General features: G+C 41.3%; 1 protein-coding gene across 5 annotated transcripts in view; it reads left to right on the top strand.

Moving 5' to 3' along the window:
- RTTN (rotatin) overlaps positions 1-14,215 on the top strand; it is a 121,480-nt gene that overhangs the window by 25,852 nt on the left and 81,413 nt on the right. For all 5 annotated transcript variants that reach the window (XM_070362061.1, XM_070362060.1, XM_070362059.1 and 2 more), the window contains exons 12-19: positions 577-789; positions 2,301-2,413; positions 4,199-4,325; positions 6,113-6,238; positions 6,743-6,859; positions 7,684-7,823; positions 11,584-11,755; positions 13,349-13,448. In XM_070362061.1, coding sequence (XP_070218162.1) covers positions 577-789; positions 2,301-2,413; positions 4,199-4,325; positions 6,113-6,238; positions 6,743-6,859; positions 7,684-7,823; positions 11,584-11,755; positions 13,349-13,448 — 1,108 coding nt within the window. The remainder of the gene's footprint in view (positions 1-576; positions 790-2,300; positions 2,414-4,198; positions 4,326-6,112; positions 6,239-6,742; positions 6,860-7,683; positions 7,824-11,583; positions 11,756-13,348; positions 13,449-14,215) is intronic.

Below are 14,215 nucleotides of genomic sequence, written 5' to 3' on the forward strand. Positions count from 1 at the left end.
AAGAAAACTGGAGTGGGGTGCCATTTCCTTCTCCAGGGGATCTTCCTAACACAAGGATTGAACCCAGGTCTCTCGCATGGTAGGCAGATGCTTTACCATCTGAGCCACTGGGGAAGTCCTTAATTTAGGGTTATTCAATTCAGTGTGTAGTTAATAAGCCCTGGGCTGTCTCCTCAGGGGTTTACTGCATTTTTTCCTGACCATCTGTGTGCGCCTGCACGGGATACTTAGAGAGAGAGGCCTGGTGCCTTCTCTTCAGCTCTCTTCTGTTCAGCATGAACAAAGTGTGGGCTCCGGGGAGAGGAATGCTAAGGGTTGCTGTGGGGAAGGGGAGGTATCCCGGACCCCAGGCTTTGGAAAGGAGTTGAAATTTGGACTTGGGATATTTTGGGCTTAGAAAAAACTGCATTGAACAAAAGTGTAGAGGTAAATTAAGTCTTGGGGGATAGAATTTTCTTTGGAAAAGCATGGATTTTGTGATAGAAAATTACTAAAAAAAAAGTCGAAGTGCATTAAGATTATAGTTTACTGTATTTATCTGACAATGGTTAATTTTTTTTTTTTTAATTTATCAAGGCAAGCCGCTTTTTACCGGAGCCTGTGTCAGCAGCGTTATTTTTTATTTCTTTGGACATGCCTGTTTCTTTGGAATATCCAAACATTCACGAAGCTGTTGTGGCCTATTTGGAACAGCTGAATTCTGAAAACTACAGTATTTATAAACGAACTGCAGAGGCTGCTTATTCAATTGAGTGTACCTGTAACTTCCTGTCTGATGTTGGGAAGGAGGTAAAAAGTTTTGTTAACGTCTCTTTAAAATTCCTTTGATAAAATGTTTAGAAAATTCAACCTATAGTTTTCAAACTGATGGACATTTAACAATTGAATTCTTCGGGGTAGGATTCATTATTACTTAATGGCCCAATTACAAGATTAAGGATACGATTTATATAAAATAAAATGAAGATTTGATTAATGAATGGTGTATTTTTATGAGACCAGTGGTATTTTTTAAAACAATTATAATCAATATCTTTATTAGATTGAGTTCCTCTTTGAAGTGGTTTAGTGTGTGTGAACAGTGTGACAGGTGACATAAACAGAATTAGAAGGGAAAATTTAGTGCTTATTTGTAGACATATTTTTCCCTTAATATTTTATAGATCTTTATTTATATAAAGAGCTTGTTCTTTTGTTAAATAAAATTATGAACAGCATTTTAAGGTAGAAGGTCTACTTTCGGTACCCTGTTACAGTAGTAATTATGTATTGTTACTTATCCCTTTTAGGATATTATTTAGTATGTTATCTAAATAACATAAATAAAAGTAGCACTTTCTAAATGAAAGCGTTGCTATGCTAAGTCACTTCAGTTGTGTCCAACTCTGTGCTACCCCATAGACGGCAGCCCACCAGGCTCCCCCGTCCCTGGGATTCTCCAGGCAAGAACACTGGAGTGGGCTGCCATTTCCTCCTCCAATGCATGAAAGTGAAAAGTGAAAGTGAAGTCGCTCAGTCGTGTCCGACTCTTAGCGACCCCATGGACTGCAGCCTACCAGGCCCCTCCGTCCATGGGATTTTCCAGGCAAGAGTACTGGAGTGGGGTGCCATTGCCTTCTCCAAATGAAAGCGTTAATGAGTCTTAAAATAGACATTGCTTCAATAGTTGTTTACTGTCTGAAATATCAAAATGGGTCCTGAAGATTTTGAAAAATTAGGAGCAAAATTGTTACTCCTTTTGGCCCCTACAGTGGACTTTTTGGGAACCTCATACTTTAAATTTTCCTTATTTACCAATTATTGTTTATTTTTATTTTCTTTTCCCTTCATCTTTATGCCACTATATCTTGTTTCCTCCATGACAGAATTTTGAATTGCTGTTTAGTTGAATTATTCCTGTGGCATTTTGCATGGCTAGTTAATCACACATGTATTGATTGTACCCTGTTTTCCTAGAACCTGTCAGGATGTTAGAAGCGGGAGGTAGATCTTAAAATACACGGGTCCTGCCTTGAGCTGCAGTTAATAGGGAGACAAGGGCACAATCGAGCCGTCAAGGAACATGCCACTCAGAGGTAAATAGAATGAAGTCTCAGGTGGTGTTGAGTTGGGCATTCTCTCCGCATTTTTCCTCTGAGGCTGACCTTTTTGGTCTGCTTGTGGAGATGGTTGACTTAAGCAGATGTGAACAGGCTCAGGGCCTCTGGATGATCCAGTTTCTTGAAGCTGCTTTGTTAGCTGTTGAGAATCTTACTGTGTATGACCTTGACATTTACTGTTGCATTCTGCGTCTTTTTTAGGGAGAAAAGAATCTCTCAGAGTTAGTGGAGCTGGCAGATCAAGCCTTACGTAGCTTTTCCTACCATCAGCATTTCCCCCTAATAAAGGAAATCATCTCCATTTGTTCAAAAATGTAATTATTGTTCTTAATATGATTATATTATTATATGGTGTGTGTGTGTGTGTGTAAGTTTAGGGACAATAAAATGAAACTGGCTTTCAGTCTGGTTATTTTTTCGTTTAAATTGCTATTATATGTTCTGATTTTTAAACTGTGGGTGTATAGCTGCATTAGACAGTTAAATGTTTTCTTCAGCAGTAAACTAGAAATGTCATGTTTGTAATCAACATTAATTATCCTTAGATTTTTACACTTTTTGATGTCTTTCCAAATAAGTGTTCAAATTTGTTAATATATCTTTAACATTGTAATTAATAACTTGAATTGAGGGTTTTTTAAATGTAAGTTTCATTATTCCTATCTTTTATATAGATTTTTGGAAAGCATAGTGCATTGATTAACTTATTTTGGGGACGTTGGAGCAGAGTTTGCTTTAAAACCTAGTATTTTCATTGCTTTTGGATAGAGTAAACTCCATAGTGATAAATATCCATTAAATATGGAATTTATTTTTCTGTCCCTCTCCTGCTCTGTCAAGTCAGTCACCTCACATAATTATCTGGTGAGAACTACATTGAAGGTTTACTCTTACTACATATCAAGTGTACAAGACAGCATTATTAACCATGGTCCCCAGAACTTACCTGCCCTGTGTAACTGAAACCTTGTGTCCTTTGACCCACATCTCTGCATTTCATCCGGTCCCTGGCAATCACCAGTTCTACATTCTGCTGCTATGAGTTGACTTTTGTAGATTCCACATATAGGTCAGATCATATAGTATTTGTTTTTCTGTCTTGGCCCATGTCACTTAGCATGTCGTTCAGCTTCATCTGTATTGTCACAAGTGATAGGATTTCCTTCCTTTTCCAGGCTGAATGGTATTCCATTATGGGGCTTCACTGGTGGCTCAGTGGTAAAGAATCTGCTTGACATTGCAGGAGACACAGGTTCAATCTCTGGGTCAGGAAGACCTCGTAGAGAAGGAAATGGAAACCCACTCCAGTATCCTTGCCTAGAGACCCCATGGATAGAGGAGCCTGGCGGGCCACAGTCCATGGGGTTGCAAAGAGCTGGACTTGACTTAGGAAGTAAACAACAGCAGTATTCCATTGTATATATTTAAACACTGATTATTTTCATGTATTGGCTATTGTGAATAATTCTAGAGTGAGCATGGGACTGCAGATATCTCTTTGAGAAACCAATGTCATTCCCTTTGGTTACATACTTAACAGTGGGACTGCTGGCTCATACAGTAGTTCTAGTTTTAGTTTTTTGAGGAACTTCCGTACTGTTTTCCATAATGGCTGTACCATTTTACATTCTAAATATAATTTTCTAGAGACTTTTTTTTTGTACTCTTTAAGAGAGAATATTCTCTTTCTTAAAGCAAGTCATGTGCTGTTACTTCAATCGTGTCTGACTCTTTGCTACCTGCATGCACTGTAGCCTATCAGGCTCCTCTAAGCATGGGATTTCCCAGGCAAGAATACTAGAGTGGGTTGCCATTTCCTTCTCCAGGGAATCTTCCCAACCCAGGGATCGAACTCTCATCTCCCATGTCTTCTGCATTGGTAGGTGGATTCTTTTACCACTGAGCCACCTGGGAAGCCCAACTTTGTTTTAAGTTTACTTAAAACAAGTAGTCTTGGCTAAATATTAATTCTAGGTTGGTTAAAGAAGACCCCAGGTGGAGGAATTGGAGTGGAAAGAAATCCTGTTCACTGTGCTTTTCAATGTCATGTTTAGTAATTTATTTGCCTTAGATGTCTTGAATGTTTACCTTCCTACCAGCTGGAAATCCGTGCAGGCCAGTCCTTTACTACAAGGAGAAAGTCAGAAGGTGTTTCTGCGGATGTTGTCTCACCCTTTGCTACAAGTGAAAGTTGAAACTTACCACTGCTGTCTGGAAATTGTTAAGGTAGGTTGTTTGGTTTTTGTGGGGAGGGGAGCATTAACAGTGGATTCTTTTATTATAACACTAAAACTAAGAATTATTACCATAAAAATAAATGGTAATTATTAGTCAACTCTAAAAAATTTATATTATTGCATGCGTGCTGTGTGTGTGTGTGTGTGTGTGTGTGTGTGTGCGCGCGCACGCGCGTGCACTAAGTCACTTCAGTCATGTCTGACTCTTTGCAACCCTATGGACCATAGCCCACCAGGCTCCTCTGTCCTTGGGATTCTCCAGGCAAGAATACTGGATTGGATTACTGTGCCCTCCAGGAGATCTTCCTGACCCAAGGATTGAACCCATGTCTCTTAAGTCTCCTGCATTGGCAGGCAGGTTCTTTACCACTAGCGCCCTCCTGGGAAGCCCCCAAAAATTGTTAGTCAACTCTAAAAACTTTATACTATTAAATTCTGTAACTGCAAACTTGGTAAGTCTAGCATCTGAATCGCTTTATTAGAAGTTTTATTAAGAATTACATTTATGTTGTGTTACTTAATGACGGAAAAATTATAAGCGAAAGTTGACTTCTATCAAGTATTCAAAGTGATTTCTATGCACAGGAAAAGTTTTAGGTTATTACAGCTTAAATTTTATAGTTTCAGATCTGTTTTCTTAGTAATATTTTTCTTTTCTTTTGAAACAAATATTTCCTATATTTTTAAATTATAAAATATTTTAGGATAGAGTAGTGTTCTTGCCTGGAGAATCCCAGTGACAGGGGAGCCTGGTGGGCTGCCGTCTATGGGGTCGCACAGAGTCAGACACGACTGAAGCGACTTAGCAGCAGCAGCAGCAGCAGCACCAGTACATAAATATTAACTATTTTGATATTGAAAAGAACACTGTACAAAGGACAATATAGAAAAATACCTATGTTCCCATGTACTCTTGAAAATGTCCTCTTGTATTCAATACTTCTGTAAGTACTATCTAGGTATAATGTATAGGTTTTGCCATTTTTACTTATCATTTTTTTTCAGGGAAATAAAAATATTAGTTACAACTGAGGCTTCTTTCCTTTTGCCACCAATATAACCATTCTTAAAAGTTGGTGTTTATCCTTCCCATCTGTGTGTTTTACATACATGTCTCTATAAATCATATATATTATTGTTTCTGCCTTTTTAAAGTAAATAATTTCATGCTGTACACGTTTTTATGGCCTGTTCTTTTCATTTAATCTACCTCGTTCATTCATCTTAACTGCTCTTTACTTTGAATGTATTTTCTTCTATTTATAGTTAAGTATTTAGGTTTGGTCTACTTTTTACTGAAATTAAGTTTTTCAGTATTTTCAATAACTGTCTGTAACTGATAGTGCATGTTTGAAAATGTCTTGATTTTATCTTACTCCTGAATGATTGATTAGCTGAGTATAGAATTGTAGATTGACTGCTATTTTTTCTTAGCACTTTTCCAATACTCGTTTGCTCTTGTTAGGCTTCTATCATTTTTGAGAAGTCTGTTGTCAGTTAAATTATAATTTCTTTGTATTTTTTTTCTCTCTACCAGCTTTTAAGATCTTTTCCTTATCTCTGCTGTTCTTCAGTTTCATTGCAGTATAACTTTGTGATAGGTGTGTCATGCAAACTCAAAACTTGTCAGGAGAATCTTTATCTCCTACCAGTTAAAAGAAAAATTTTAGTGACTTAAGTACTAAAATTGGATTTGAATTATAAAGAGAAGAAAGAGGAATCCTTTGGAAAAATCAGTGTCACTGATTTTTAAAAACTTTTTGTATTATTTTGCAGGAATGTTTAGGCATCCATAATATCAGTAAACCTGTGTCTTCCCTTTGTAATGGAATTCATTTTCTACTTCACCCAAAAGTTCTGTATGAAATCTCTGCATTTGGCATTCAAGACCCCAAAAATGAGGTATGGCATGTTAAGAGGAAGTGTCAATACAAGAGAGTAATTTCGTAGATATTCAGCTAAATCAAGGTAATATTCTAATGTAACAAGACAGTAGGATGAGAAAGTAAAAAGAAACTTGTCTTTAATGTGTGGGTTCAGTTAAATTGTTGTTAAAAAAATGTTAAAAATGAGGCTCAAAATACAGGACATCCTTGTTCTCAGAGAACTCAGATCAAACTAAGTTTTTCATGTAAGGTATAGGAATGATGCAGTAGTTATAGTAAGAGTATTTCCATAAAAAACATTTTTATTCAATGGAAAAGTGTACTTTAAAGATAAGAAGAGAAACCATTAAAGGGGGAAAAACTGGTTGAGAACAGAATGTAAGATGATGCTGTGGAAACAGGAACTGTGAAGGAAGAGCTGCTGACTGTAGCAGCTTTCCAGACTGCGCATGGAGCGTCCCAGGTACGTAAGATGACTTGGCGGCCACCTCACTGGACTGATGTCCGTGTTGTTGGGCAGGTGAGCGCTGCAGCCAAGGCCATCCTGGTGCACCTGCTGCAGGGCCGACTGAGGGTGTCGGCGCCGACCTGGAACAAGTTCATCGAGTCCCTGTGCCCCGTCATCCCCGTGCTACAGGTACACTGTGCTCACCCACCTGGGCCACCGTTTCTGGTCAGTGAGCGTGACTGATTGAAACGCGTGCCGTCAGGGAGACGAGATGCTGGGGTGCTGTGTGTCTGGGTGTGAGGTTAAGAAGTGAGGCACTGGCCTTCAGCACCGACTGTGAAAAATAGAGCTCAGCCTCATGTAAAGGCTTATAGGCAAAGCTAACCATGCTTTTCAAGCAGACTTGATAGAATGAAACTGGCTTCGTGGATTCTACCTGTTTATGTATGGATTAGCGTGATAGGTTGATTACTGAGCTCTCAGAGAGCCAGCTTTGTAAGCAGCCCTTCTGGGGTCAGGTAAAGGAGTGAGGGGCATGCAGGGCCCCCCTCCCTTGGATGGGAAGGTGGGGAAGATGGGAAAGGCCCACCCTCATGGGAGTGGTCCTTCAGAAGACAGAGCTGGGACCTCCGGCCAGTGCAAGACTGCTCCCGTCTTTGCAGGCGCTCCCGCTGTGTGTGCGGGGTGGGGGGTGCGGGGGCAGCTCTGAAGATCTGCAGGGGCCCCATCCAGGGCAGCCCCACAGCTCGACTCCTGGAGAAAAATTAGCACGTGTCAGGAGGGTTGGCACATTTTGCTGAAGTTCTCCAGTATTATTTTTTAAATACAGTTGAATGCAGGCTTCTTACTTCATGTTGGTTATTTTAAGAAAAGTCCTTATTCAACTGAATTGAAAGAAATTTGTGAGTTGCCTGACAGGTCAGCAGAGTTTCTTATTCTCTCAAGGTAAAGAATCAAGCAGCATGTTATGTATACAGTCAAATCATAACTTGCCTCTTGATGAAATCTGTTAGGGCTACGCCGACACTGAAGACCCTCTGGGGAACTGCATCCTCCACCTCAGCAGAGAGAGTCCAGAGACCGATGAAGGGGTGCTCCCCTCTGCCACCCGGCTGAAGTCCATGCTGCGGCTCCTGCTGGTGAAGAAGCCCTCGTAAGTAGAGCAGGTCCTCTGAGTGTGCGAGGCCATGGGAGCGTTCTGGGAAATGAGTGAATCCATGTGGAACCAGAGAAGGTCAGGGAGAGTGCTTCTTTTATCAGAGGGCCCCGTGAGTGGTCTTGTGGACGCTTTCCTTGGTGCCCCATCCTCCTCCAGCCTCGCCGCTAGGCCCGCCCGTGTTGTGGCCCCACCGCACTCACTGCTGGTCACAGCACTGCTGCACGCGGGGTAGAGCGGGGCACAGAAGCAGATGGCAGGAACCGTAGAGTGTTTGCACTGTCTTCTCTCTTTAGAAATTGTTAGCCTCCTGGAGTGAAACTTCTCCAATGAAATATTTTTTCTGAAAACTAAATTTTTTCATGAAAGTGTGGTGGACCAGTTGCCTCACATATCAGGGTCTGTTGTTGCTGTTCAGCCGCTCAGATGTGTCTGACTCTGCAACCCCATGGGTTGCGTCATGCCAGGCTTCCCTGTCCATCACCAGCTCCTGGAGCTTACCAATGTGTGGATATATTTTCATCTTGTTTAGCTTGTCCTCTTACTAGGCAAACTGAAGAAGTGCCCTTTCCTCCACCATTCATGTGTCATTTTAACTAAAAGAGGAGGAGAGAAGGATTGTCTTTCTTCCTTCTTGGTCAGTGCAGCATGAATCTACTATTACTCTCTCGGTGTAGCAGGGGTTAGATTTTCTCTCACCAAGAAGAGAAAAAACACTTAAATGTCCAGATGGATCAGCAGTGATGACGAGAAAGGACCAGCTGGAAAGGCTGGGGGACACAGACAGACGTTCTCTTGACGATGGGTAATTTTGTTTTCACCTTACCTAGTTAGGATGATACAGTGGCTTCTTTGTAAACAGGCAGTCAGACGACAAAATAAGGAAGTAGATGAAATAAAGTAAAATGATAAGAGAATGGAAGGAGGAAAATAGGGACATTGTAAGAGCATGTGTATTGTGCAGAGAGGAACCTGTGGGTGATGCTGGAGCCGGTGGGGCAGATGGGGTTACTGTGCGTGTGCTCCTCGGGATTGGGCTTCTGCAAGTGCTCCCTAGTCAGTGTCTTTATTACTACTGTGCTCATTTAGTACTCCCTTCCTCAAATTTGGTGATTTAGCAAAACAGATGTTTGTTTCCGGATTGCCTTTCCTGGCCCAAAGTCTCCAGGTAAACAGAAACACTGTTCTCAGGCAGGACGTTCTAGGGGCTTAGAGATCCCCTCCCAGGAGCCAAGGGTTTGGGTAAGGTAATTCTCAGTTACACACAGCCTAAAGCAGTGTAAATCAGTGTGTAATTGTTTTCATTATTTGACTAATCCTCTCTCATCTCATCAGACCATAAACTCCATTCGGCAGGAACGCTGTCCACTGGCTAATCTTTACATCCTCAGACCTTCATTGACCACCTTGGGGATAAATATGCTCAAAATATATTCGTTGAAAGAAACAAGTGTAGGGAAATAATCGGATTCTGGTGCTCTTGCTAAACCTAAGAAAATGTGAAGTTTATCTCCAGAGGAAGAGATGCCTAAGTCCATGCTTGCCGTGTTCCCTGCTAGCCTTTTCCCTGGGGGTGGTGGCTGCCCCTGCACCAGTGACCCCAGACACTAATGCAGAGCATGGGCCCAAAAGAAGAGTGTCATGTGGGTGACACGGCAGAGGGGAAAGGGAGCTTTGCCTGACTTCCCACACCATCTGGAGCAAATATTTGCCCTTCAAAGATGGTACCTGCTCATAATACAGTAAATTCCTGCTTTCTGTTGATTTGGGAAGCACTTGGGAAACAACGTCAGACTTTATTTTTTTGGGCTCCAAAATCACTGCAGATGGTGATTGCAGCCATGAAATTAAAAGACACATGTATACCTGTGGCAGATTCATTTTGATATATGGCAAAACCAATACAATATTGTAAAGTTAAATAAAATAAAATTAAAAAAAAATAAAAGACACTCCTTGGAAGAAAAGTTATGACCAACCTAGATAGCATATTGAAAAGCAGAGACATTACTTTGCCAACAAAGGTCCATCTAGTCAAGGCTATGGTTTTTCCAGTGGTCATGTATGAATGTGAGAGTTGGACTGTGAAGAAAGCTGAGCACTGAAGAATTGATGCTTTTGAATTGTGGTGTCAGAGAAGACTCTTGAGAGTCCCTTGGACTGCAAGGAAATCCAACCAGTCCATTCTGAAGGAGATCAGCCCTGGGATTTCTTTGGAGGGAATGATGCTAAAGCTGAAACTCCAGTACTTTGGCCACCTCATGCAAAGAGTTGAAAAGACTCTGATGCTGGGAGGGATTGGGGGCAGGAGGAGAAGGGGACGACAGAGGATGAGATGACTTGATGGCATCACTGACTCGATGGACGTGAGTCTGAGTGAACTCCTGGAGTTGGTGATGGACAGGGAGGCCTGGCGTGCTGCGATTCATGGGGTCGCAAAGAGAGTCGGAAACGACTGAGCGACTGAACTGAACTGAACTGGGGACCGTGGTCGGCTGTAACCTGGCAGCACACAACACAGACATGACACGGCCTGTCTGGAACTGGGCATGTAACAGAAGAGAGATTGTATCAGTCATACTTCATTACTAATTGTAACAAAGCGAGATCAGTGACGGGGACTTCAGGGTGACGGAAAACAGGCTTGCTGTTGTAGGGAGGCCTGCGCGGGTGTGCAGGTTTTAACTGTAGTCTTCCATGTGCAACCTGAAACCTGGAACTCGGATTACCGCTTAGAATGTCCCGGTGTCCATGTAGTTCGAGAACCTGTCTCAGTATCCTCCAGCTCATTGTTGCTTGTCAACTTGATGATTCTAGTTTTGCATTTCAGTTGGTGATGGACAGGGAGGCCTGGCATGCTGTGGTTCATGGGGTCGCAAAGAGTCGGACACAACTGAGCGACTGAACTGAACTCAACTAATAGTGTGCAGCAGCCAGCCTTTTCTTGAAATCTTCTGCCTTTGCACTCAACTGGCTTTAAAGCTAATCAAGTCCAGATAAAATAGAGTTTTGATGGGAGCTAGAAGTATTTGCATTTTCATATTTGAGGGGATCTATTTCACTCCGAGTATCTCACTTTAGCTATTAACATGATTACTCTCCTGGAGGTTCGACCTGTTGTCTGGACTGTGTTCTTGCGTCTGTGATAGTTTTCATGATTGAGATAGATCACTTGACATGGAGGCTGGAGTCAGGATTTTTAATTTTTAATTTGGAGTTGAGGCAGTATTGACTGTGAAGTTTGCAGTCACAGTGAGTCTGCATCTTCTCTTGTAATTATCAGTTATTCTTTATTTCTTCTGTCTATTTATAAATGTAAAATGCAGGAATAATTGTAGATATACAGTGAGTACTTTAATAGAAAAAGTAAAATGTCATTCATAATTTCAGTATAGTAGAAAATGAAAAAGTGAAAGTGTTGGTCACTCAGTCATGTCTGCTCTTTGTGACCCCATGGACTGTAGCCTGCCAGGCTCCTTTGTCAATGGAATTCTCCAGGCAAGAGTACCAGAGTGAGTATCCATTTCCTTCTCCAGGGGATCGTCCCAACCCAGGGATCAAACCTGTGTCTCCAGCACTGCAAACAGATTCTTTACCATCTAAGCCACAAAGGAAGCATAAGCATAGCTGATACTTGTGTTGATTTGTAATAATTCTTTGGATTATGGACCTTTCTAATTTCTATACTTTTTTTTTTTTAGCCGTTTATATTCAGTTTATGTTACAAAATATTGACTTAAAGACTTTGTTTCTGCAGGGTCCGGGTGCTGGCATTAAAGCTCTTAGCATCTCACCTCACAAGGGAAGAGGGGTCTGACACCAAGCGCCCTTCAATAGATGCCAGAGTTCTCTCCAGAGTTACTAATTTATTTATTGTGAAAAAACCTATTGAACTCAAATTGGATGACCGAAGAGAACTGATGATTAAGGTGCCTCTAACTTTCAAGTTTATTCATTTGTTTATAACTGTGTGATCTATTGTGTGTTACATTCTTTATTCCATTATACATCAGACAGGGAGAGAAGTGGTAGCTTCACGTGTGAAGTTGAAGTTGTATCCTGGCTTTTTCTGGCTTCTGGATACATTTGTTTATTGAACAGATATTTCTTGACTGCCCACTGTATGCCAGGCATCATGTCCCTTTTCATTGAGAATATACTCTGGAAAGGCAAATTCATTTGAATAGAATCTTAAACACAGCGTAAGGCTAATCTCAAGGAAAGAAATTCTGTGATGACTCTTAAAAACAAATGTCACTGACATAAAAACTATTCTTTCTCTTCTCTTGGAAATATTCAAAAAAGAAAATATTCCTATGATAAAATTTTTCAGCCTTTTCATCACAGGAAAAGAATATAGAAGCCAAAGGCAGTTTCTCTTAAATGTTACAGTGGTTCTGAGGTATTTTTGTTAATCTCTTATTCTGAATCTTTGGCTTTTCCCCTCTCTTCAGAGGTTTAGCCTTCATCTCCTGTCTGCCCAAGGCTGCACCCGAATCATGGCGGACCTGTGGGATCAGTAACAGCTCGTGTCGGTTATCTCCATTGGTTCATTCCCAGCTTTCATAGCTTCACCTGTGGCTCTAAGTGTGCAGTCTGGCTGTTTTTATTTAAGTTTAGACCAGCCCTTGAGGCCTGTGGCAGTGCTGTAGAGCTACACATAATACAGTGGATTTTTTAAAATGGGGAAACACGTTCAGCGTTCTCCTAACCTGAGTGTTCGGGGCCATGTCATGGCAATGACAGGTGGTTGGAGAACCTTCCATGGACCATACACCAGGTCCTGTTGGGGTCGTCCTGTGTACTGAGCCCCTGGTGTCGCTCCTGGCCCTGTGTGTGGTGTGGGGGAAGGAGTGGGTTCTAGAGCTCTCTTTTCTGAGTGCATGTTAGGGCTGCAGATGGCGGTGGGTGGGAGGAAGGAAGAGTGTGTTCTGAGTCCTTTTCTCTCCCCTGGTCCTGTTGTATTTTGCGTCCTCACACTCTCCTGGCAGGAAGTGACGTCCGGGGGCTGGTACGGGGCAGAGGCTGGTCGGAGAGCTGGGCAGCCTGCCCCAGGGAGCTCTCTGCTCCAGGGTGCTTGAGAGGGGAAGGGGAGCGGGCCAGGGGAACTCAGCTGGTGGCCCCTGGGAGCAGCAGAGAAACCCCGAGTCACATTGGGGTTGACTCACATATCTGGGGTTGCTGTTCTCAGGCTAGCAGGCTACCACCTGGAGTAATGTTATGCAACTTGAACATTTTCTGTGAAATTGTTAAAAGTGGCTGCTAATGGGTTGTGAACAACTTCCTGGCAAAAATGTACATTAAGAGGAGAGGCTTATTTGACATGATGACTCTTTGTTTTAGATCTTAACTCCCTCTCTGACCTAGCACATCTTTCTTCCAAATATAAATATATTGATTACTTAAATAAGTTGGCTTTTGAGCCTTTCTTTTAATGGTATGAACTATAGAATGCTGTAGAATTTTACTGGAGAATTGGAAGTAGATGAAAAAATAATTTTTTTTTTCTTTTTGGTTTTCAGTTGGAGACTGTTGAAAAGGTGTATGGAATCTTTGTCTCAGATGATGTTGATCTTGTTTTGAGAAAGTCAGCCGCAGAGCAGTTAGTGGTGATTATGCAAGGTACTGTCTGAGGAACGTGCTGCTGAGGATGGAATTTCAGGGTGCTGCATACAGTGGTGCCGGGGGTTGGCAAACTGGTTTGTAGGCCATTCTGACCTGTGGCCTGTTTCTCTTAACAGCCTTCAAGTTAAGGGTAATGTTTACATTTTTAACAAATGTGCAACAAAGGCCATATGTGGCCCACAAAGCCTGATATATTTACTATCTAGTTCTTTACAGAAAAAGTTTGCTGACCTCAGGTCTAGATTATCATTATTTAACCTAGGGAATGTCATTTGATATGTTGATATAATTCAAACAGTAAATTGCATCTTCCTTTCTCACTTTACCTAGTATGTGGTGTTCTGTTTGTTCCGTCTTGCTTAAAGAAATAAATCAAATTGTACTTTTTGGGTAGGTAAGATAAAAATAATGTACTGTGACTATGTATTTTCTTTAAAGGTTTATTTTTAAAAAAGAAGTAGCAGAATGTACTCTTACCTTGTTTGTAGTGTTGTTATTCTTAGTTTTTAGTTTTTTCCCATATGTGATGTGTGTAATTTATTGTTAATGTTTGAAAGAAGTACCTTTGCATTTACATAAAAGGATTTTTTTCAACTTGGAAGGTGGGATATGATGAATGTTACCATCCTGATTGGGATGAGAGAGTAACGTGGAAAGGCATATTCAACATATTTGTGGTTTTAATAACAGTAGTAGAAACTACAGAAAATCAGGCTCAAGCAAATGTGGAAAGCCTCCACTAAGAAATTAAAAAAAAGGTTTTA

The sequence above is a fragment of the Bos mutus genome, chromosome 24 (assembly GCF_027580195.1).
Source record: "Bos mutus isolate GX-2022 chromosome 24, NWIPB_WYAK_1.1, whole genome shotgun sequence".
NCBI classification, from domain to species: domain Eukaryota; kingdom Metazoa; phylum Chordata; class Mammalia; order Artiodactyla; family Bovidae; genus Bos; species Bos mutus.